This window comes from Catharus ustulatus, chromosome 7, assembly GCF_009819885.2.
Source record: "Catharus ustulatus isolate bCatUst1 chromosome 7, bCatUst1.pri.v2, whole genome shotgun sequence".
In the NCBI taxonomy this organism is placed as follows: domain Eukaryota; kingdom Metazoa; phylum Chordata; class Aves; order Passeriformes; family Turdidae; genus Catharus; species Catharus ustulatus.
In genome coordinates, this window is record NC_046227.1 from 15,171,121 (window position 1) to 15,196,862 (window position 25,742).

General features: G+C 38.9%; 1 protein-coding gene across 7 annotated transcripts in view; it reads left to right on the forward strand.

The window, feature by feature from the left end:
• ZNF385B (zinc finger protein 385B) overlaps positions 1-25,742 on the forward strand; it is a 154,971-nt gene that overhangs the window by 96,954 nt on the left and 32,275 nt on the right. For 4 of the 7 annotated variants that reach the window (XM_042779465.1, XM_033065234.2, XM_033065233.2 and 1 more), the window contains 2 exons: positions 4,158-4,288; positions 22,040-22,150. In XM_042779465.1, coding sequence (XP_042635399.1) covers positions 4,158-4,288; positions 22,040-22,150 — 242 coding nt within the window. Of the gene's footprint in view, positions 1-4,157; positions 4,289-19,640; positions 19,803-22,039; positions 22,151-25,742 lie in introns of those variants that run through there. The other 3 variants (XM_033065236.2, XM_033065239.2, XM_033065237.2) reach the window with 2 other exon arrangements.

Below are 25,742 nucleotides of genomic sequence, written 5' to 3' on the forward strand. Positions count from 1 at the left end.
TCCTGAGAGTGCCTTAGTTACTCTTCCACTGCTCTTGCTCTAGATGTGGATTGATTCTTTTCATGGGAGCATTAAAATACTGTAGTGACATCTTTAGGTAACTGGAAAACAGGAGAGACTTGAGTATGACTTCTGACTTCTGTAGTTGCTTTTAATGAAGACATTGGAAAATAATGCTTTCAAGTCTGAACATAATTAATTTTTTTAAGCAAGCTGAAATAATTCACAGAACATATTTTATATGAGTGTGTTTTGTGATGGAATACAGGTTTTGGTTTTTTTTTTAACGGTCTAATAATGACCCAAATCTGTGGAATTAATGAGCAGGCATTACAGGGTTTTTTTGTGTTTTTCAGTGACAAAGAAAAGCATTTGGTGAGCAAATCACAGAAGTAAAAGTGTCACAAATAGATTTCAGGAGATACAGAGGGTGAAGTTGTGCACTTAGGTTTGGCTGAACTTGGCAGCACTTTTACATGAAGAAGAGGACCAGTGACTGTTTACCAAGGCCAAAGCCAGCTGTGATTCCCTCTGCCAAAACTGCAGCCTTGCTAGTCTGGAATTCTGTAGTTTTTCTGTGAAGCTGGAAAAGCAGAGGGGTTGGTGGTGGAGATTCAAGTCCCTGTGTCACCTGTCCCCTTGCTGGCAGCAGGCTAAAGCTTGCTTCATTGGCCCCTGGGGACACATCTTGCCACAGGAGTGACAGATGCAAGACTTTCTAATTGCTCCCCAAAAATATCACTTGCGCTGCTTAATCCATTGCACCTTACTTGTTAGAGCCTGATTAAATTAGGTAACTCCTAACTTGTGTAGAAACATCAGTGTCCCAGTGCATTGCAGTGTACGCAAAGCCATGTGGGCATGGCCAAAGAGGAGCAGCACCTGTTACACAGGGACTTGTTTGTTCACATTAATATGTGTAAGGAGTAGAAAAACTTCTAATAAAATTAGACAGGGTCATCTGAAAACCTCGTTTCTTCCTCTTTGACAAGGGTAAAAGGGACCAGTGAGGATCAGTGTCTTTTGCAAAGCCTGTCCACAGTTTGCATTCCCAGTACATAGATAAGTCCTGCTGTGGGAGTCAAAATTGAAGTTACAAAATACTTTTTAACAAGTATGAAGTTGAAATAAGCAAATGCCTCTACAAGAAAGAACAGTTATATTTATTCCAAAGATTTACAGGTAGTTTAAAACAATCAGTGTTTGACATGGTGAGTTGTGTTTATCATTAAAATGCTAATGAACTGGTAAACATCTGGTAAATTCATTAAAATAATGAAGCTTGTCAGTGATATCTTTTTTTGTGCCAGTATTCCTGCTTAGTTCAGGTCTGGATAAAGATCTGGTGGAGTAGTGGTGAGAATCTATTTGAGCATTGGGAGCTATGCCAGGGTAAAACTACCCTATTGCATTTGATTTGATGATCTTGTCTTGAAGTGCTTTTACTTGTAATTTAGTCACCTTGACCTGATAATTCCTTCAGAGGCTTTCAGAGGTGGGTCTGAAAGCCAAAGCTCAGTACAGCAGGGTTATTGAACACATTTTTTATGATTAATGCCATCACTAATCAGCCTGGTAGGTGTATATGTTTTCTTTTTTGTGTTTACTCCAAATGTATTCTAGTCTCCTGGTTATAAATTACTCTGGCAGGAACACCATGGACTGCAAAACTAGAGAGACATTTGAGATGTCTTTTTCACATGAAAGATTCTGTGCTCAACCAAGGAGTACAAAGAAGGTTGCATTTTTTTCAGTAGGATGCTTTAAAGATTTTATGCCAAATGCATTCTATACATTTAATAAGGACAGCATCAGAAAAGTAACTTTGATTTCAAATGTCAGTCACAATTTAAGTCTATTATAGTTTGTTGGCTTTTTTCTGTAAAATTGAGTTAAAATATGTAACCATAGCTTCATTGAAGTACATTTAGGGAAAGAGAGGACAGGTCTTCTTTAACTTCACAGATCTTTAATTGCTTATGAACTTCAAAGAGAAACTTGCAGAAGTTAGATTGATGATGGCCCTTTAGGTAATTGAATACAACATAATTCCTGTTTGAATGCAACTCTGAAATCCAAATTATGTAAATCTACTGTTTCAGAACCAGCTAGTAGAAATAATCATCATTTTTGCTGTTGAAGATACTTTTCTTTGGACAAGTTCTCTGACACAGTGCTTTCCTATTTATTCATCTTTTCCATTATGGATATTAGTAAGAAGCTATAGGCATGTTAACCTTTAGCTTTTTGACCTTTGTGACTCCACTTGGATAAGCTTTGAGATGCAGTTAATTAGGCACAACTGTCAATTAGTCCCATGGGTTTATACAGGAATAAACCTGACATTTATGAAAGTATTGAGATAGAAGAAGGGAGAAAATGTTCTGGGAAAGTTTCTCAAACATATTTTTCCTTTCAAGCTGTGCAGTTCTGTTGGGATGGTAGGAAACATTCTCTCTGCATAGCTGTCATTGACCAATCTTTGTGCAATCATCATGCTTTTCCTATAGAAGAAACAGAGAATAGATTACAGCCTGCTATTCATCTGCTACACCATAATATAATGTTTACTGTGCTGCAGCTGAGTTCGAAATGACTGTCTCTCCAGCATCCACAAAATTTGAGCTCAGGGCTAGTTGCAAGTGTTTGGTCATCCAAAAAATCCATGCAGCCCCATCTGGCTTCTGAACTTAGCTTTCCTCTTGGATACCATAAGATGGGCTTGAAATTGTGACTGTGGAGGCAGGACAGAGAGAAGGAGAAAAATCTCTCCTTTGCCTTCAGTTTTGTGTGTCTTTAAGAGACAGAAAGAGAGATCCCGTAATGGAAGGCTGGTGCTCAGGCAGCCCATACTGATTGCCTGGCATTTTGCAAGTGGATACAAATTATTTGGTATTATGGGAGAAGAGAAGGAAAATTGCTTGTTTACTTTTCTACCCCTTCCTTCTAGCTGCCTCTCAGTCCCTCTCCCCTTCCCTCCTACCCATCTCCTTCTTGGCTGGGTTAGAAAATCTCAGATGACTTCTATGAGAAAAAGCTCAGGTATTGTGTAAGCTGTGCTTGAGACAAGGGAAGCTCCTGAGAGGCCTGTTGTGCTCCCAGCTGCTGGCCACTGATGAGTGGGAGAAGGAGGTAATTATGGAGAAATTGTGACAGAGGTAGGAGAGACAGAGAGTGACTCACCCTTCGTGTGGGACACTTATGTTCTACTGCCTGCTCCTGTCAGTATTGAATTATTTATTCAACCCAGGAAGGAGACACTGGGGGTTTTTTGGGTGATTTTATTTTTTTCACTTTGTATTTCAATGAGGGAAATTTTATTTGAAATGTATTTTGTATGGTTTCAGGGAAAAAAATACTCCCACTGGCATAGCTGGGAGCTGTGTGCTAGGCACACTTGCTGAGTGAATGGGGCAGACATCTAGTTAAAAATGAATATTTGGATGTCTGTGCCTGCCCATTCCTTTAGGATTGTGCTGGGCAATGATTCTTAAGTGTATACAGAAAAAAAAATTGGCATATAAATGTCTAGAAAACTTTTGTTTGGAGAGCTACAATTTAGAAAATAGTTAGCATTGCATGTAAAGAATTATGTTCATCTATATGCTAGCTGATTATTTAATTGCTGTCTGTTTTCTAATATTTGTCTTGCACCATAAAAAATGCAATCTTTTACACATTAGATGAAATAGTATTTGTGTAGCACCTGATGGTTAGTCAGAAGAGGGAAAAAATAGCATGCAGATCACTATTTGGAAACAAACCTCTCTGGATTTCACCATATATACATGTATTGTCTGTGCTGGCTGATCTAGTAGGCAACCATGAATTGCTAAAGCATTTGGCTTTCATGGGCACCCATCCTGGCCTTTCTGGCACAAGAAGAATTTTGCAGCTGTAGAAAGGATTTATTCTTCCTGCCAGTGTGATTTATATCCCATATGTCTTCTCTTCAGCATCTGAGTATCCATGGCCATAGGGAAGTGCTCTGCCTCATCTGTACTGTGTGTAAATAGGTTCCTTTTAATAATATTAACTCCTAAAGAACCTTTTCATCCACCCCTGTATAATTTTTTCTTGGCAGTTGTGTCAGCTATGCTCTGTGTGTTGCAGAAAGGAGAATACCATGAATTCCTGGTTTTGTTTGCTCTTGGCAGGCACTACTACACTTCCCACCCTTGTGCGCACACCTACCTTGATGATGCAGCCTTCCCTGGATATCAAACCCTTTATGTCCTTCCCTGTGGACAGCAGCTCTGCTGTTGGATTCTTCCCAAATTTTAACACAGTAAGTAAAGGTGTTTCCACATTTAGTTTCAGTGTCTGCTTTCCAATCTGGTTCTAATATCCAGTGCTGAAGCTGCCATAAGACAGTGCATTGCTTACACAGTTCTAGGGAGCCCTTTGTTTCTGTGCCATGGTGGTTGCTTTTCCCCTGTATGAAAGGCTTGGAGTGGTGTCCAGCCTTCTCACTGTGAACAGGGCTGATTGATTTTTAACTTGGTCTCTTGAGGTGGTGTTTGCACATTGAAAAAAACAGCCCTGTGCTATGTTAAAGATTTGAGAACGATTTGGAGCATTTGTCTGGACATGTGTATTTCTATATGCTGTAAAAAAGGAAAAAATAAAAGCCAATGGAAAGACAGATGTGACAGGTAAGACCTAAATCCTACACTGCTGTGAATCAAGCTAAGTCTAATACAGCCAGAAAAGCAACTGAAGAATGTTGTTAATTTTGTATAATTTCAACATTAAAGTGTGAAACTGCACAGCCAGCCAATGTGAAAAATGTGAACTTGTTTTTTGCTTTATGGTAAAGCATCTTGGGGTTTTTTTAAAACAAAAAAAATGTTGCCAAAATAATACTTCTGTAGTTCTTCATGTTTATCACACCAGCAATTTAAAAAATACTCTCTTCCATAATTCTCACTTCTTTATCAGCTCATAAAAAGGCAATGAGTGTTATCAAAACATCACACTTTAGCTTAAATGTCTAAGCTAATGGCAGCAGGAAGGAAGCTGTTGTGAGTCATTTGTGCCCAGTCAGTGGGTGCAGTGTGTTTGCAGGTGACCGTCACCTGAACCGCCGCACGCTGCTCTTGTCACCGTGGCTGCGGGAGGGGAGCAGTGTCATCAGCACCCCGCAGCCAGGAGCTGAACCCCTGCCAAGTGTTTCCTTTCACACACAAACTGTCTGAGATTCAGGCAGCAGCTTTGGTTTTCCTCCTGCCTGCAGGTGCACCTTGCTGGTGGCCGTGTGCTGCAGCACGCGGTGACACGGGGTGGCTGGGAGGTGACACGGGGTGGCTGGGAGGTGACACGTGGGCCAGCAGGAGCAGTTACTGCTAACTCATTGCAGAACGTGAAAAATGTGAGTTTATCGGGGAGATGTGGGGATGTGCATTTGCACAAATATGTAAGTCATTAGGAACAAACACAGGTATGTTAAAAGAGCAAGCTCAAAACTCAACACCGTATTAAGTAACCAGTGTGTCTTTACCATGTCTAGGCATGATTATTGATTTTTCATCCTCTTCCTAATACTCTCAGGAATTTTGGTTGTTACTGATTTGTTTGCTTTCCAGTTGCACATGTTTTCTAGGTGAGCTTTTTCACAGAATTGTTCATTATGACTCAGAGAAACTTTTCTTTAGAGAGATAGTTTGTGTCAACCAACCATGATTTACTTACTGGTGGTATTACTGAATATCAGAGTTGCAGCAGCCTCTAGAGACAGATTCATTTGTATAGTTAGGCTGGTTTTGCCTAGTTTATATTTATCTGGGTTAGCTTTCATTTCCCTAATTCCTGGCATGTTTATTCTTCACAACTGTCATTCCTCTCCAAACTTCTGTAGTTTTAATTAAAAATTAGACCTGGGGTAATTGGCAAACATTGTCAACTTGGTGTCTACTTTCTCTCTTGGAATTCTTGATAACTATATAAAATTATGCTGCCTTACATGGCAGACGTTGCATGTTTAAACTCTTTATTTTAAAAAACAGTGGTTCAGTACTCCTCTATTTCTAATTTGCAGACTTTGCCATTTATCTTGAAGCATTGATTTTCCTTAACAGTCTTTCACAATGGACTTCAAAGCTCACTAGAAAACTAAATCATTCATGATTATCTACTCACAGGAACAATGAATGCCAGCTGTCATGCACTTGCTTTATTTCTAACTTTGCACAACCTTTGCAAATACACATTTCTAGGTTTTGGTATATGTGGTATGTTTTTATTCTTTTTCAAAGTAGTGGCAATGGTATGTAAAAGTGCTTAAAACAATTTTCCAGAAGTTGATTTTGAGTTATAGAAGCTAAATCCAGTTGATCTATAACATAGGCATCAGTCACAATCTTTTATCTTATGCGGGAAGTGAATATTAGAAATCCAAAAAAGCCATCATTTGCTTTATGGATCAATCAGGAAATCTATGCACTTAATTCATGGGAGGACTTCCAAAGGACTGCAGGCAGGGAAGCCTCCAGTGTGCTTCTCTTCATCTCTCTGCCTTCCAAGAGACTGAGGGGACCGAACTTCTGGGCTGCTGGTTGTGCTTGCATGTGTTCACTGAATATGGCAAAAAGAAACGGTCTGAGACAAAACTTCTGTGGATCCACCTGCATTTTCAGTGGCTGTCGGAGACAAAGACATTTTTCTAAACCTTGCCAGGAGGTGGTTTCTAACTTAACATTGCCTTCAAAATGAAAAGTTTCTGCATGGGAGCTTAATACAGTAACTACCAAGGCAGAAAAACAAGGTAAAATTATTTTATTAACTATATTAACTACAAGCATCTTCAAAGGAACACCCCCTACAGTTTTTTTCCCAAAATAACTTCTCTTATTTATGGAAATATATTTAAAATCTGGGGTACACCCTTTCTTGTTTAGTTAACTTTGACAGTTTTCAGTTCTGAAAACATCAGTGATTCTCCAGATAAAACATAAGTGTTCTCATTTTGTTTGTGGAAGTGTTTTGATCCCTAGCTTCTCTCCACAAGGGGTACTTTCAGCTGAAGCACTGAGCAGACCCTGATTTTGTAAAAGAAATGCCTACCCCAGTCATATTTTACTTTCTTGATGGAATTGTGTGATTTAGTTTAAGCTGTCTTCATTTTGCTTCTCTTTAAATCATTAATAGTTCTAAATATGCTGTGGATGTATGTATAGTAATTGCCAATTCATGCCCCAATTCAATTTGTCTTTGTTCATTAAGACTTATTATATAGGGAAAATTATTTGGGGAATGACTGGACTAACTCACTGGATACATTTCTTTATTCCTCAGTAAGGGATGTAGATGTGGACCAGGAGGTATTGTTTAAGCAGAGTTCTTTTTTCAGCATACTGAAATTACTCTAAAGACACCTTAACAGGTAAACAGCTTGCATATTGATTACATTTAAAGATATGTAAGTATAAAGTCAATGGAAAAAAAAGTTAAGTTTCCTGTGATCCCCATTGTGTGTTTATTGTAACATAATCTTGAATTTTACACTTGCTGGCTTCCACCACACAACTTTACCTTCTGTACCATTCTTTTTTTAAACCTCCCTGATTCTTTATCTTGTGTACTGAATGATGAAAGGATACTTTGTGATCACATCATGGTACACCTGCTAAAGTGGCTGAAAGCCAGGATTTATCTTGAAAGATCAAGATCACTGATCACTTAATGATCACTGTCTTCATCTCCCTATATAATGGTTGTGTACTACCAAAGGAAAAAAAAAAAGAAATCTCAAACCTCCAGCATATTCTTCCATGTCCTGAAATTACAGCAGCACTACATGATTCCCATTTAGTTGAAGTGGTACAGCCAGGGACCTGTCAGTCTGCACAAAAACATTATCAGCAGCTTCTCAGATTCTATCATCATAGAAAATAATCAGCAATTCATATGCTTCTTTCAGAGTTTGTTATGGCCTCAGGGGTAATCAAAGATTAGAGCATCTCTTGTAGCTTTCACATTAGTGAAACATTTTGCATCTAACTAGCCCATGATTGGTTTCTAAATGCTAGTTCATACCCTTCACATTTTAGAGGACACAGGGGTTAATGTGGCCTAGTTATTGCTTCAGTGTCTTACTTCTCTTCAAGCTTTATGCTGATTCTTTATATTAGAGTTCTCTCAGTCCCCTTGCAAAGTGGACCAGAGATATTTTACATCTGCCAGTGAAGGTGAGCCAGCTGGAATGTGCTACAGGAAGGGAAGAGGAGCTGACTAGTAACTTAGTCAGAAATTTCTGACTCTTCTCCAACATTAGCCCTGCCCAGACTGAGTATCCCTGGCCTAACCCCAAGACAACTACTGGGAGGAACTAATTTTCTCTTTCCTCTTCTGCATTTTCAATTATTACTCACATTTTTATTTGCTGTCTATCTCGTTTGAAGGGCCCAGTAATCACCAAGGCAGAAGCTGAGTTCAGCAGATAAGAGCACAGGGCACCATACCACCAGCTTCACTCGCCCCTCTGTGCCAAGTGCCTCTTCTGCCTTTTTGGCAGGACACTGTGGCTTGGGAGCTTTCTCTTTCCTTAGCAAGGTCTGAATTCAGCCACTTAACAACCTGCTGCAGTGCCAAAGAGAGCTTTGCAGCACAGGATTGTATGTGGCAGGAACAGATTACAAACACAGCCAACTGGATGTTGCCAACCCGTTATCTACAGTCCTTTTTATCCAAGTACCCTGTCTCTAGGCTCTGATTTCCCCTTTTCCTTTTTATGGTGTTCTGGAGGGAAGTGACCTTTTCTGGTCCTCTCCATCTACTCCAGAGAGGAGGTGAAATTTTTTAAGAGCCACACTTTACATTCATCAACCGCACAGAAAGGAAATTTAAGCAATTGACTTAAGAGTGGTGTTTTTCAGGGTAGCTGGATATTTTTCTTGAGGATTTTTGTTGGTCGGGGTTTCTTTAATTAAGAGATGGTAATGTTTTTTCTTACAAAATTCTTACACCCTTTATAGTCATGCAGGCATACAAGTACTTAAGGTTTGCCTTCTGTTCCTCTTTTGAAAACCTAAAAATATTCCTATTTCACTTTTAGTTGTTATGGATTTAAAAGTTCATGTTTTTCAAGTAACAGCCAGAATCATCCAATTCACCACATGAGGAGTCATCCTGTTGCCATTTATTAAGGAATAAAAATAGGTATTTTCTGAGATACAGGTAAGGAAAGCAGAAGTTCAGGGACCACATAATAAAGCCCAGATTCTCAGGTCAGCACAGACCTCTGTTCTTTGGCTAATCTTTGCTGTCTCTTGTCCAAGTACCTGGTTACAGAGCTCCTTTACTCTCCATGTCATCATTTTCTCAATTTTCTGTAGCCCATTTTCTGTGTTTCCTTAGGCATTTTTTACCAACCAGAAATTCCTCTTTGTCTTCCTACAGCTGTGAGGCAAAGCAGCAGAGAACTCTTTTCAGCTGTGGTAGGAGTTTTTGGAAAAATTCTTCTCAGCCTGTGGAAACCCTGAAAAATGTTTATTGAAGGTGGTATATTTTTCTCACAAAATAACTGAGTCTTTTCCTGAAACTTTCAAAAGCCTCTGAGCTTGAAGAAAACACCTGGTAAGATACACAGAGATATGAGGGGGAAAAAACTGCCAAAAGCATGGGGTTGTCAGTTGATTTTTTGACAGATTTTTCAGTTTCTTGTATTTTAACAAAAGATGCAGGTTCCCTAGTCCCTGTCAGGAATCTCTCAAAGAGCAGCTCTGTGAAACTGGTGAGCCTAAATAAGCATTTTTCTGCCTCTTCTTCTAGTATATTGTACATGTGAGGGGAAAAAAGAGTGTTTATTAAAATAATACAGTCAAGCTTTAAGGGAGAATCTCTTCAAACATTAATTATTTAATAGATTTTCCTATTGCTTCTGTATTTTTTCGAAGAGGAATTGGATGGATGAGCTTCCTTCTCTCAGTTTCCAGGTCAGCTGCCAGATAGGGAACCCTGTCTCTGGGGAGAATTGGCACTGGCACACACTGGTGAGGAACAGAAGTCACCAGGTGCAGCCTTTCCCTACCCCTTGGCAGGATTCTGGCATCTACCGTGTTGATTTTGAAAAATGGTTCCTAAATGGCTGCATTCCATCCATTATTGCATGTAAAAGTAATTAGGTCCTCCTAATTCTTTAAAGAAATACTGTTTCTGTGTACAAATCTTACAATTTTCTGAGTGCTCCAGAAAATCTGGTCCTTGGCTATGTGTTTTATAGCTTTGTTAACAGAAAACTTGGAGTTATTCTTTCTAACATTTCAGCAATATTTGTTTCTTTTACTGGTCAGCACAGGAAAGCTCAGAAGCCTTTATCTGCATTGAATTGCTTTCTTCTCAAGTTAGTGGCATGCTCCTAATACAAGAAAGTTTTTTATAGGGAGAGGGTTGTTAATTATAAATATTTTAGGCATTAGGTAACTGAAGGATGGTTTGCAAATAGACTGTGATTAAAACATCTCTAAACAAGCAGTAGCAGAATTGTAGTTTAGGAGAAGTAGCATGTGTTTTACCACTCTGCTTGCAAAGATTTTGCTGGTTCCTAATTACAAACGTAAGTTCTACAAGTTCTAAGCAAAATTATTGAGCAGCTTTAGAGAAAAGTAATTCTCCATATGTCTGATCAAGTGGCTGCTTTTGCAGTATCCTGGTGAGCTTTCCTGCCCTTGGACCTTTGTCACATTGTTCTGTGCAAAACTGAGAATATTTGCAATAATTATTAGTTAATATATTATTAAAATGTAGCTAAAATTTAATTCTTGTCATACTCATTCCTTTGGAGTGTGGGTGTACTTGTACAGTAATTTCACGAATACAAGCCGCACCAATTTGACCAAAATTTTGGTGGAAACCCGGAAGTGCGGCTAATATTCCGGGGCGGCTAATACATTAACAAAATTCTAAAAGCTGCCAACACGGAAGTGAGAGCCCGCGGCAGCCCCAAGCCAAGCTGGAGCCCGGCCGGCCCCGGCAGAGGTGGGAAAGCTTGGCAGAGGCGGGGCCAGCAGTGCAGGGGGCGGGTGGCAGAGCCTGAGCCAGCAGGGCGGGGGAGCCCGGGAGAACTGGGGCTAGCAGTGCAGGGGAGCATGGCAGAAGCAGGAAGGCCGGCGGGTGGGGCTGCCTGGCAGCAGGGGAAGCCCAGCAGAATCGGAGCCAGCAGCGTGGGGGAGCCCGGCGGTGCGGGGGCCTGCAGTGCTGGTCAGGGCGAGGAAACGCGGCGGCGGTGCAGACGGGAGGGGGCAGCCGGCGAGCCCGGCTGCGGCGGCGGCAGCCCTGCCGGCAGGGCTAGCGAACGCAGCGCGGGGTGGCCGGCGAGCCCGGCGGCGGCGGCGGCAGCCCTGCCAGCTGGGCGAGCGAACGCGGCAGCGGGGCGGTGCTGACAAGAGAGGGGGGCCAGCGAGCCCGGCGGCGGCGGCAGCACCACCCGGCCAGCCCCGCCGAGCCGTGGCGCTGAGCTGGGCCACCCGGCCCCGTCGGCAACCATGAGCGGGCCGAGCCTTCCTGGCCCCGCCCCGAGCCAGTAAAGCCCGCTATGCCGCGATCCTGTTACTAATTGGCCAGTTTGTGAAAGCTGCGCACGGATTCTCGCGACGAACGAAAGTGCAGCTAATATTCGGGGTGCGGCTTATCTATTGACAAAGACAGCAACATTGTCGAGGCACCGGGGGTGCGGCTTATAATCCGTGCGGCTTGTATTCGTGAAACTACTGTAGTCTTTTAATCTAAATACAGTCCATTTCATGACAATCTGAGGGTACCCTATGGCAATGCAAAGCTGCACTGTGAAACTTGTCTTTCCTTTGCAAGCCTGGAAACCAACACCACCTGGGTCTGAAGCACCAAGCAGCTTATTTCACATAACAGGGCAAGGCTGATTTGAAGAGCTGTGCCTTTCAGACCAGTCTTCTTTATATTCAGTCTGTCCACTTCTACTGGGAACTTCATCTGCCTCCCCAAGTGACTAGGAGGGAAAGAGGATCTCATTTCTTGCCCGTGTATTTTTTAGACAAGACAGGTTTCTACCTGGCTTTGTTTATTATTTAATTAAATTTAAAGAAAAACATAAAACATCCCCATCAAACATAAAGAAAAAAAACCCAAACCAACAGTCTTTGATACTACATTAATTTTCTGAACAGGCTTAATTAGAAGAATTCTTTAAAGATTTATATTTAAAGTGGTTTTTTTAATCAAAAGCATTTTGAAGTTTGCTTGTGTAGTGTATGTTTTTGATAAAAAACCTTAAACAAAACCAAGAAAAACAAACCCAAATCAGAAATATCATTATTATTTTTTAAGTGAAAAAGGCCTTATTTCTTATATACAGTGAGAAGCAGAAGGCAGCTGTGAAAATAGTTCTGATCTTGGTTCTGATTTGCTTCTCACTTACATTTAGCCATTTTATACCTTCACACTCAAGTCTCTATATACACATGAATTTTATCTTCTTATTGTTTGTTTAGTTTTTTTTTCAGAATGTGAAAATTAATGCTATTAATTTATTTTAAAAGACTAGGTTTCTTGTGTCTTTATTCTCTCCTGTGCACAGAATTAATCAAAAGCTCTGAATTTATCCTTAATCTCTCAGCATAGTTCAAAATTGTAGTGGAAATCCAAGTGTACCTAACGCAATACCATTCATCTTTGTGTTTTGGTGTTCTGGAGCAGCCTGGGAGCAGGAAAACTCATCAAAACTTAGAGCAGACTTGAAAGTAGAAATGGGTCATAGCTGGGGACCCTCTCAAAGATGAAAGGAAAAATCAGGAATCTTGTTTACCCCATGTGTAATCTAAGCTCCTTTTCTGAGCACAAACTCTTAGGCTTAAATCTTTTGGCAGGATTTTGCTGAAAGATACTTTTTTGTATTATTTTACCTATTTATATTATTTTACTGCCAGTTGGTAATAGGTATTGTAACAGGAATAGTTTTGCTCTCAGAGTATGTTATTGGTTTGCTTTTCAGCAAGTCTCAAACTACAGTATATTTTTATTTTTTGCTGGATCTGATCTGAAGGCAAGGCAGTAATGTTTTTTTGATTAGCTGGACACAGCTGAGTACTCTGAAAACAGCAGATTTAATAATGAATAGCAGTTATATAACACCTTCTTTCAGATGATTTTAACATGTTATTTAGACCTTTCAGCTTTTTTATGGGGTTGCAAATATTTTTATCCTCATTTTAAAAATGAGTAATATAAGGCTCAGATTAAACTGCTCATATACAGTTAAACTTGTGAACCAGAATAGCCACAGAGGGAAAGAAAACTGCCTTATTCCTTGAGCATTAGCTTAACCATTGGATTTGGACTTCACTCTTTCTTAGTTTTGGTCTGTCATGGTCCCAGCAGTTCATTTTACAGATACAAATTATTGCACAATGGTAGAGTAGTAATGTGGATGGATCAAGAAAGAAGCTGCCCAATACTTAAAGCTGGTTCAGTTGCATATAAAAAAAAGCACCGAGCCACAGAAAAAAAGAAAAAATACCACTTTCTTTTTTTACTGATTCTCCATTTGTTTGATGGGGAGTTCTCTTTTATCCTAAAACGTTCTCAGCAGCTTTGTTTCTTTATTTCTCCCACAAAAGTCTCCTGTCTTGTCTGGAGCAGAAAATTTGACAATTTTACCATAAAGGTTAAATCTATTTCTGGTGCTCTCATAACAAACTCAATCCTTTCATGTATTTATATCCTTGCTTGAGAATAAACCTTAGAAGAAACAGAGACCAGATTTAGAATTTTTTTTTTTTTCTGTGGTGTCTCATCAATTTTTTCTTTTGGTCAAGTACTTCTATAGGAATCAAATATCACATTTACATAATCTTTTACAAACAGATTTCTAAAACAGTAAACAGCAGTGGTATTTAATTTTCAGAAAATTCTGAAAATTTAAGATTAAGACTATCCTGATGATGATTTTCTAACCCAGAAAATGTTTTTAACATGCAATAACTACACAAGCATGAACGGAAGGAAGGGCAGAGGAAATATTCACAACACTGAAAAACACAGTAAAATATAGTTTAAAGGTGTTTTTTCAGTTGCCTTTTGATCTCTGTGCTTAATCATATCACATTACATGGAAAGAGAGAGGTAGGAAGAGTTGAGAGTTTATTTACCTTTGATTTGGTTTTTAATATCAGTTACTTGATGTAGGCTAGAGTAGTGCAAAGACAGAGGAAGCCGGTAAAGCAAAAGATTAGAACATCCTTGGTTTTGTTTCAGCTGTTCCTTTTGCTTATGTTGGTCTAACCCATGATTTCAGAACTGGATTAGGAGAAAGAAAATTCTATTGAGAAGACTGGGATTCATCAGTAGCCTCCCAATCTTGGTCTGACAATGGTTTGCAAATTCCTACGTGCAAACCTTACTGAAAGTGTTCACTGCTGCAACCTCAGATTCCCAGTGTGGTGCTGTCTTAGCCCTCTGCGAGGCTGGGTCAGAAAACATCCTGAGACAGAAGGATGTGTGATGGTGAAATTCCTTGTGCTAGCACACAGGAGGGATAAATGTGCATGCCAGTAAAGATTTAGGGCTCTGCTTCCCAGGCCCATGCTGAGGAAAGATGATGAATGCGTTTCTTGTTAAAACAGAAGGGGTGTAATTAGGTAGTTAAAGAGAAAGTATATTTGAGCATGTGTTCTGACTTTTAGTACCTGGGCTTCAATGGCATATTGAAAATCTGAAAAGGAGTTGGAAAAAAGCTAGCAAATGAATCAAGGTTTTTATTGTGAGCAGCTTAAGGAGTTTATCAAAGAGAAGGTTAAGAGCTGACATGATTGCAGTGTGTGCAGTCACTATTCACTGTTCAGAAGGTATGCGAGATTTGAGTGACCTTTCATAGAGAAGCACAACTAGATTGAGTGGCTTATAGTAACTCAGAAAGTATTGCTTCCACAGTGATGTAAATTTACTTGTTTGGAAACTTTTAAATCAAGTTGTTGAGGTGGGTTTTTTTTTCCATAAAATTTAGGCTCTGGCTGATGGTTGACCACAAATTATTGGACTTTGTAATAGGAAGGACTGAACTTTTCAGTGAATGAAATTACGTCATAAATTTTTCAGCAAATCAGATGTAATGGTTCCCTCTGGCCTAACCCAAATCTATAAATCACTTCAGACATCACTTTCAGTGTTCTGTGTGACTGTGGCTACAGGCACACAAAGAGAATCATCATCTTTTTCATTTTTTCATGCAAACTTTACTTTAGAGGGGGAGCATGCAAGCGGGTAGCACACCCAGAGGCTCTGCATTATACCATAGGACTGGATATAAAAATGTAAACCTTAACCTAAAAGGAACATGAGGAAGCTGAATTTATTAGTATTTCTAATTTTTCTTTTAAGATGTAAAAGGTTATTTCCAGCTCTGGGTGTCCATTTAGTTGTCCTGTACTAAAACAGAAGTGTAAATGCCAAAAGTGTCTCTTTCCTTTTTTATTTTTCAGTATGCACTCTTATTTCAGCCTCTCTTCATGGATAACTGTAGTGTCTAACATTAACAAGTGAATTACAGCAGGATTTTCACTTTGTTTTAAGATACTTCCTGGCTGGTTACAGTGACTACAAGTAGTAGTGTGTGGAGGTCACAGCTATCACAGCCACTGTTTTCCTCAGGGAAGCTGGACCTTGCTGCCAAATTGAGGGGACAGGCAAACACAGTGCGAAGTTGCATTCAGAGGGATTTGCTTTCAGAGTACAATGTTGTTGTTGTTGTGTTTTAGGAATCATGTGTAAGGGAAGGGAGCTGCTAGTCCCTGTTGTCTGAATTCTTTCTGAGTGGCGGCTTATGTTGTTCTGCGCTTGGGGAAATACATCTACTCAGCATTTTAAAAAGAAAAAGTAAAATCATGGACTTTCTGAAACCTGAGTATGGTTAGGTTTGATTTCCCTGAGATCCAGATTTCATACTCTGTGTAAATGTACCATGTGTAAGTACATTGAGAGAGACTCCTTAGTAAAAGAGTGATTAAAGCAACCCTCAGACCACAGGATGGCAGTTTAAAAAAAAACAAAACCTCTATAATGTTGTAATTTAATTATTTTTGTTTAATGAAGTATTTACACAAGTCTCCAAATCTGCTGAGACTCTGAGTCACCCCTGGTTTGGTTATTGGCCATTTACACCTGGCTGTTTTTTAAGAGCCCCCAAAATGTTGTGAAGAGCATAGGGACAGAGGTGTAGGGAGGTAGTGCTTGGAGAGCTGCAGGCTCACTCTGCAGGAATACATCTCTGGGGATGCTCTGTGCTACTCAAGGAGAGCTGATGCACAGGGAATATTGATGGCTTTCCTGCAAGAAAAGAAAGTTGTTCACACCACGGAGTGATTTATGTTGGAAAAGACCCTTAAGATCCTTGTGTTCAGCTGTTAATGCAGTACTGCCAAGTTCACAACTGGACCGTATCCCTCAATGCCTCATGTACACGTCTTCTGAATATCTCTGGGGATGGAGACTCCACCACTCCCCTGGGCAATGTTGCAATGCTTGATAACCCTTTCAGTAATACATTTCTCCTTATATCCAATCTATGCCTCCCCTGGTACAGCTTGAGGATGTTTCCCCTTGTCCTGTCACTTGTTACCTGGGAAGAGATAGTGACACTCGCCTTGCTGCAACCTCCTTTCAGGTGGAGCTCCATCAGTAGAGCTGGCACAAGTGTTCCTGGAGATGCAAAATGAGCAATGAAAGGTATAACAGAATTGCAATGACTTGAGCACTGAATTAAGCTTACAATTAGGCAAATAAGAAGTATGTTCCCTGTTGGAGCAAAGGCAGCACAAATGTGGAGAGCAGATTTTTGCTGGTTTGTGTTGGCCAAGCATGCTGAGCATTACATCACAATGTTAATGTTTCTGATTTTACGCTGGGCATTTTAAACATGTGTTTTACTGAGTGTGTGTATTCACTTCTGTCACTCTCTTAGTCATTGTAATATGTACAGTTATGGTAGGGAACTGTGCATATCTGGCATAATTTATGATAAGCTTCGGTGTATGATTATTCTCCACAGTGGCAGTGTGCTTGCCTTTCTTAGCAACTGGAGCTCAAACACATGAGGAGTTATAGAACTTAATTTAGATGTTGCACTATTAATTTATACATGCCAGTGGTTTTTTTCTGGAGGGAAATACTGGATTATATTATCAGTTTGTTCTACTTATGGTTTAAAATTTTTCTTTATCAGAGTAGACCAGCACAGTATGCTGAAGGCCACTCTCTGTGCTTTTCAGAAGCTTATTGTGCCTGCTGGTTAAGTGATGCTTGGTTACATCTCTTATCCCCACAACAATATTATGTTTACAAAAGCTTGTCTAAAAGTTAACTCTGTATTTGATCCAAGAGTTGCATCTTGATGAGAGTTAACAGGACATACATTGCCAGTCACAATTTTAAAACTTACTCAGGTTTAAGTTACACCCCTGTTATGAAAAGACAGCTCTTACCTTCCCTCAGAACCATTGCAGTTTATTTATGAGGCTCACAAATTGGTGTTAGTAGAGTCTGCTGTGTATAAAGAGATCTTTCAAAATAACCAGAACTTCAGTTTCACCAAACGACTTCTCCCAACACATTTGGTTTTTTTTTCTCTTCCTGTGCCTAATTTCATGTCTCTTTGTAGTCTGTTTCCTTCCCCAGGAGAAAGAATCTGTGGTACCAGGATATACAGCAGGGCAGGGAGAATTTCTGGTAGCAAAAATGAGAGAATTCAAGGATTAAATTCTTGAATTTCTGCTGATAAGGTGCAACAGCTCATCTTAAACTACCTTTGTACCTGAGGGCTAAAAGGTGGGAAATACGATGCAAGTTTTTAAAACCCATTCCATGGAAATGAAAGGGTTTTTTTGCCAGGCAAATGAACAGGTACCTCAGTGAGAACAGTATAATAGAATACTTCATCCTACACACTGCCAGTTAAGTGTCATCATAATTCCTTTGTAAAGGTAAATCCTTCTTTACAAGCCTGTTTATAGGCTTGTCAACAAACGTGAATGAGGATGCTTAAATCTACATGGTCTGAATTACTAGCAAAGCTTTTCACAAAACTCCATGGCAAAGATTTTTTTAAGAAAACTACATTGACATGAGGAGATTCTTGCATTACAAAAAGATGCTTGGGAGGTAAGTGAGCTGAGCAAATTTGCTATTGGCAAAGTTCTCCAAGGTAGTGAAGACTAAGAAAAACCACAAAAATTGTGAAAGACCTTGATGAGACTGACAAGCCAGACAAAAGCAGTTGGTAAAGTTACATTTAGATATTTCTAAAGTGAGGCACATGTAAATAAAAATTCAGAAAACTTGACATAGAAAGTAGTGTGCTAAGAATTGGCCATCGAGACTTGGGAGTGAGAGGTCAGGTTTATAACAATGGTTTCTTGAAAACATCAGCTCAGAGTTCAGTACTGATCCTCCCACAGTATTTTATGTGGTTCGTGTCCATATCTTCAATACTTTAGTTGAATTAGTTGATTTTTGGTAGAATTGAGATGGGCAACAAGAATGTAGAAAGGAATTAAATAATTTCCATACACAGAATGACTGAGTAGCACAAAGATAACTTGGCATGTGGTGTAGGTCTTATAAAATTGAATTTTATGAAAGTATATTTAAACAAAAATAATTATTTCTTGGCACTGAGGACTGTAGTATTGGAAGTTCATTCAAAGGGTGCAAACTGGTTTCCATCAGTTTCAGGGTAACTATGCAAAAAAAAGTCACTGGAATTGATCAGATACACAGAAAATACCCAAGTCCAGAAATTTTTGATGGGAAAATATGAAAAAAGCAGTAGGAAATACAATATCTATGCTACCCCTTTTCTTTCCTGTCTGTTTCTACGCTTGTGTTTTCTAGGTGTCTTTAAAGTTCTTGTTGCAAATCTCAGTAGCTGTAGAGAATATTTGTCTGAATTCCTTAATACTTACTTGCTTTGAAAGTTTGGATAGTTGTAACGAGAATCATTGCAAAAAAAGGTGGTATCTTCAACTTTTTTGGAAAGGCATTTTAAAATTTAACTTTTTATTAAACCAATCAAAATACAAGAACAATGCTACAGGTTGTTAAACCCAGTTATGGCTACCAGAGTACTATGAATTGTGCTGTTAAATCTCCCTGTAGCATAAACAGTGTGGTGCAGATTTTTATTTGAATTTGTGGTAGCTGTTAGCTTCTGTTATTATTTTGTTTTATAGATCTGGTTCTTAAATACTGGTGCTCCCCACTGGGCAAACTATGCTGCGTCATTTCCTAATAAATACCTTAACAAATAACTCTCCCCCTCTTTCCTACTCCCTCCCTCCCTGCAGTGAAGAGGATGATTTTGTGTAGGGATCTAAGATCAGTTTACCCTGCAGCACTAATCTTCTAACAGAGAGATACTCTTTTATTTTTCCAGCATGCTGTAATCCACCCCAGTTTCTGATATATTGAAAGCCTATTAATTGTTAATGTTGCACTACTTGAATTCTAATCATGACCAACCTGCATGCTGGTTAGGGAGGATCATTACCACTCCCCTGGGGATCACCAGTGGTACTTTCTGGAGGCAACATGAGCTGTATTATTTTTGTGGATTTTTATCCTTGGGCTGCTACATCTGTTTGAAGCTGGGACTTGGTGCACAGTCTGCATTGTGTGGTTGTGAAGTGCCTTGGCTGGCGCTAGCGCTGTGGATTGTTATTTGGAATGCACAGAGGAGTCATTGATCACTGCTTCTTCCCTTTGTATTTGTTTTCAAACGGGTCTGCAGACACTTGTGGGTATTTTTGCTATTTCACCGATCTCAGACACTCCAAATGGCTGAGGTACTTTTGAACATTACTCTTTTCTTCTAGATTAACTGATTAACACTCATGTTGTACGTTTCAACTTAAATGCTAGCTTCCATTTAAGAAAAAATCCAATCAACTCTTCCCTAATAATACAGCCTTATTTTAACATGTATAATAAATGTAACAACATATATTGACTGTCATATCTATTATAAAGTGGATGCTGAAAAAACTTTTAATCTACGTGTAGAACTTTGATAGACTATGTAGGGCAATGCCATAAATGGTACAAGTCAGGAAAAGGTTTTCTTTGTTGTTGTGTTTTAGGCTTTTAGACTTTGAATTCTAACTATGTCCTAGAAATAGAAGAAACAGGTAACAAGTGCATTTATTTCAGGGAGGTTTTTTTAGATTTTGTCACAATTCATTGTAACAACAATGGGTCATTAAATAATTCAGTCAATCATTCCAGATGATTACTTTTGTGTTGTTATGTGGTACCCCTGTGGCAATGAAATACAGTGTTTAGTGGCAGAACCTGATAAAAATTAAATTACCTCTCTGGAAAATTTGTTGCTATTGCCATTTACAAAATTATGCATTTGGTTTAAAATGAATGCAGCAAGAAACATATGTAGCCATTGTCCAAAAAAGCCAACATAGTTGTTTAATGTTAGGTAATACATTTGGGGAATATCTTCTTAAGGCAGATACAATGCAATATATTCTTCTTGAATTCATTTCCTTGTGTGTGTACATATATGTGCAGAAAACCCTCAGTAGTGCAGACTTCTGCTTTAAAATTTGTACTAAGGGAAAATCAAAATCTTCATGTTTAGAAAGTCTGGAGGCAGGTAATTTGCTGTTCTCATTCTTCAGTGGATCAGTTACTTTAGCTGTTCTCTTGTCCTTTTGTACATCAGCGTAGCACCAAGTGTGTCTTCTGTATCACCTGGGATTAAACAGCCAGGTTTGAGTTCTTCCAATAGTACTGTAAAGGAAAAAAACATCACTGTGGTTGCAAAGGAAGCTTCAGAAAAATCTAGCTTTATAAAAAATCAAATTATTTACTTCCAAGCTGGTTTAAAAACAAAATGGGGAAATGAACACTTATATTTTGTTGTAAACTGCTGGGTTTTTTTCCCCTCTCTGCTTCAGAATCCATAGCTTATCTTGGATAAGAATGAGGGACCACACATACACAGCTGGTCATAGGATCATTTGGGTTGGAAGGGGTCTCAGATGTCACCTAACTCAACATCCTGCTGAGAGCAGAATCAGTTGTGAGACCAGACCAGAGTTTCTGCTTTTTCTTTAATTAGAAAATTTCGTTGGAGTGTTTTTGCATCAGGAAATAAATTTTAATCTGTATTCGTGTCACATCAGGAAGAATGACATGTTATGACTGAGCCTTGACACAGTAGCAGTTATAAACTCTGTTTGCTGAACATCCTGTGTCATTCCCCAGGTTCCACAGCATTAACGGCAGAGCGCTCTGCAATCCTGAGCATATTCATGACCAGCATGAATCCTGATATTTAGCAAAGATGTGATAAGTTCTGACTTCCTGAAAAGGTTCAGTCAAATTTAGGAGTAATATATTCTGATTTTCCCCTTGCCTCACATTTTTTTCAGTGTTAAAATGTTTTCTGAGGCATGCTAACTTTCCTGGTACAAACGCTCCCTTCACGTTCCTCCCAACTTCAGCCTTCCCATGGGCTCTGTCGCTCATCAGTTCTGCATGGAAATGCTTGGGGATTGCAGCCTCTTTTCCCAGCAAGTTGTATTTGTAACAAAGCCTGCAAAGGGCCTCCTTTCACAAAGAGATCTCCAGGAGAGAATATTTTTCAAATAAGTGCTAATATTTATCACTCAAAGGAAAACATGTAGAAATAAATGACAGTGACTTCTCAGGGTGCAAAAGTGGCTTCTGTAATATGCCTGTTGGAACAGTGGGTGATAGGGGAGAGCTTTCATTTGCAACTCAGAGATGGTAGTGGGACCCAGAGGATGTGCAGGGTTGGGGAAAGAACTATTTAGTAACCTGGGAATGACAGCAACAATGAAGCTGCCTTTTCTTCATGAGCTTTGGCATGCTACCAATTCCCTAACCTTTGTTAAATCTAATTCTTGTGAGGACTGGAATCTTGTTTCTCCTGTTTATCTTAAAAAATAAAAGAGCTTTCTGCTGGAAGTGTTGTTTTATGATTTTTCTTCTGTACTCTTTATTGTCCTGAAAAGTTATGAGTTGGCTATTGTTTGTTCTCCAGATGGATCCTGTGCAAAAGGCAGTCATAAACCATACATTTGGAGTGTCCATTCCCCCAAAGAAGAAGCAAGTAATTTCCTGTAATGTCTGCCAGCTTCGTTTTAACTCTGATGTGAGTATTGCCTATTTTCCTTCCTTTTTTTTTTTTTTAATTTGGTGCATAAGGTATAATTAATCTAAATCTCTTTTTCTCAAATAGCTCATTCCAATTCTATCTACATTCTGCTCAGCCTGATGGGTTGGTATTTTGTCCACTCAGAGGCAGAAGTCAATAAAGCATGAACTCTTAATTTTCTTGGATAGCTCTGGCATGATATCCAATGCCCCATCCATAGGTGAGACCCCATTTGACGGTACAGTAACCTTCAAGAGGTATTGCAAAAAGAAATGTTTGCCTGAGGGTTTTTTTTTTTAAGGAGGTGAAGCAGAAAAGTTTCCCAGTGAGTTCTCCAGGTCATATTTGCTTTTCTTCCAGAAGAAATAGCTTTTCTTGTTGTTTGTACACCCTTGCTGCTAGGTCTTTCAAGTTCTGAATAAAGCCACTCTTCCAATAACTTTCATTTATAATAAATATAAACACTTAGTTCTAGCTATCATTTTGAGTATGAGAAATTCAAAGGAACTGTTTCCTGGAAGTTAATTTGAAAAAAAAAATCATTACAAAAGAGTCCACTGGTATTTTTAAAATACATAACCGTTTAATGTTTTTTCCTAAGTAGCTTGAAAATTAAATTCAAGGACACTATACCTAAGAAAATGATTACCTTTGACAGTTAAAGAGTATATATTTGTTCCTGGAGACTATTAGTGATGTCATTAAGTTAATAAAAATAAACCCAAACTCCCAGATTATTTTTTAAATCTCAGTGCTAAGAACAAATCCCTAAGTTATGTCTTAATATTATATATTTTTCTGCCATAATTTTGGTCTCAGAAACACTTTGCAGGCACATCCTCAAAGCCTTTGAGTATTCTGTGCTCCTAGGGATGTGCAGTAAAACACCCATACCCATTACCCTGCTTTTCACTTTCTCTGCCTCTAACATTGCACTTTGAAAGTGTCTTGTAAAGTATTTTTCCCAGTTTGCCTTTCTTGTCTAGGCTGGTAAGGATTTTGAAGCAGTGCTATCTTAGCTTCAAATTGATTTCTAAATCTGTCATCGTTTGACAAGCTTATTAAACTTCCTTTGAAGTGGCAATATCTGCTTAGTTAACTGATCTCACAAGTCGTTATTTTAATTTTAGTTCACTTGTCTTTCTACTTTAAGGTTAAGATTTAAGGGGAAAAAATCCTTTCTGCTCTGATATTTGGTCCAGGTATCTCCTATTACTGATTAAATCAAGGAACCAGTGAAATTTTTAAAAATTCTCTTTGGCTTCATGGGTCTTGCTTCTGAGATGGATCCATGACAGGGAGGCAGCTCAGGCTGTCCTCGCTCTTCCCTCTCCTCTCGAGGAGAGATCCCTCTGATGATGGGTCCTGTCCCCAGAAGTCACTCACTTTGTGCTGACACTCAGGTGGACAAACAGCACTTCAGGCAGATAAATGGAATCACAACTCCGTGGCTTGAAACAAACAAAAAAAGCTGAAATGTTATATCATTTTGTACATCTGTCAACCAAGCAATTTTCCCCGTCTAGACTTACAAAGTAGAACAAAAGATGCATATCATATTCTGCTTTAAATAGTGGCATCACAAAAGCACGGCAAATTATAGCCACACTTCTTCCTGGCCAGGTGTATTCAATAGGGTGGTGTGCTCTTCCCAAATTTGATAAATGTATTTACTTGTAGTTACTAGAAAATATGATCACCCTTTTGAAATGAATGGTTGTAAGAAAGGATGAAGCACTGTGACTGTGGTACTTTACATGCTGAAATGCAGCACCATACTTTCTACAGCAGTTGAGTTTACCAGGGTATTCACAAACAATATGGAAATTTGATTTTGGAAAGTGCTAAGGTTATAGCAGTGTTACAAATACCAGAAGATAATTAAATATAAATCTAATTTGACAGTTGTTTCTAACCTCGACATCCAGGAATATTTGGAGACTGGATCTTCATAGTGTAGTACTTCTATTATAAAAGCTTTCTAGCCTTTCATTGGGTTATTTAGCTTCTCCTGAGAGGCTTTACATAAGATTCTAAATTTTTCTTCAGGTTCAGCCATTTAACCTTAAGAAGTATTTATCTGAGCATGTGCTGCATCTTTTTTTCTGAGAGTGAGATCCTATTTCCTTTGGATGTTATTCTTGCCTGTCCAAACAGACACACCTCACCCCATAAATGTGCTTTATCATTTTACTGAGGTAATGGTAGTGGGGTTTCAACCAAGCTCTGCAGACTCACAGTTCTTTCTTAGCTTGTTGAAACTCCTGCACAGAAATGAAAATCTGGACTCTACATGTGTTTTTCTTTTGGTCCCTTTGGACCAAAAATAATGTGAAATTATCCTCAGGGCATGGAATAATCTTTACAATCTATCCTTTGTTTGCTCACTGGGGAAGAAGAGAGTCCTATAGGTGTGAACCTTGTCACTGCTGAATCTCTCAGGAAATTAGTTCCACCATGTAACATGCTTTTGAGTAGCATCAAACTCTGTTAATCTGCATTAAAACTTCAGTGTAACACATTGCAGAACGAGATGTGTTGTACAGTCACTCCACACTCGGAGTTTCTTCTAGTTCTACAAGGCTGACATAGTTCTTGTTGGTAGGCATTCCATTGCTTTGAACTTTCTCTGACCTAAATTAGGCAATTAAATGAAATGCAAATCACAAAACTAAAATATAGAATATCTTTTTTGGTTTTATATTTTTATTCTCCTAAATGAATTTCACTTACGTGGTGTTTGAGGATGCTGACCTCATTCTGGTGGTGTTCTATCAATTGCGCTAGAAACACACAGACAGTGGGTATTCATCTGAGAAGAAAATTGGTTTCCTTGCCTGCAGTCTTTTCCTTGTGCTGTGGACACTCACTGGTCTGAACCAATAGACAAAAAAAAAGTATGAATTAGACTAGGCAATTTATAGTTGTCGGACCTCCCACTGAATTAATACAGTGAATTGCAAAAGTTTTGGGTTTATTTTGCTTATGTGTCTGCACATTTAGCTTTGGTGAGAGTGTTCAGATTCAGAGGCAGGGATCCACAGCTACCTGAAGGAGAAGCAGATCAGAGATGGGAGGAAATTTTAGAATCTAAATATTTAAAAATAGGTTGTCTTGAATGTGGGATTAGGCATGTGTTGAAGTGATGGCTTCTGTATTTTTGAAAATAAAGTTCCTAGAATGATTTTTCTTCTGCCAGGTTATAATTTGAACAATATTTTCTAACTGAACTCTTCAGGATCTCCTAGTCTTCAATTTTTAAAAGTACAACATGAAGAAAACCTCTGTGTACAAATTCTAAATTTTACCTAGTCTTAACTTGATATGTCTGTCCTCTTCCAAAAAAAAAAAAGAAACTATAGTATTTCATACTTACAGACATTCACCATCATACTCTGCCTGTATATTGCAGTATTGTCAATGAGATAGTTATTCTGATTTGTATAAACTTCATTCTGTTATACAGAGGAACATACTCTTTTTGAAAATAGTTTATAAAAAAGAAACAAGCAATATTACCCACTAACAGTTTCAATTGGATGTGCTTCAGTGCTTTGGAATAAGCACAGGTATTTCCATCTTTGCATCA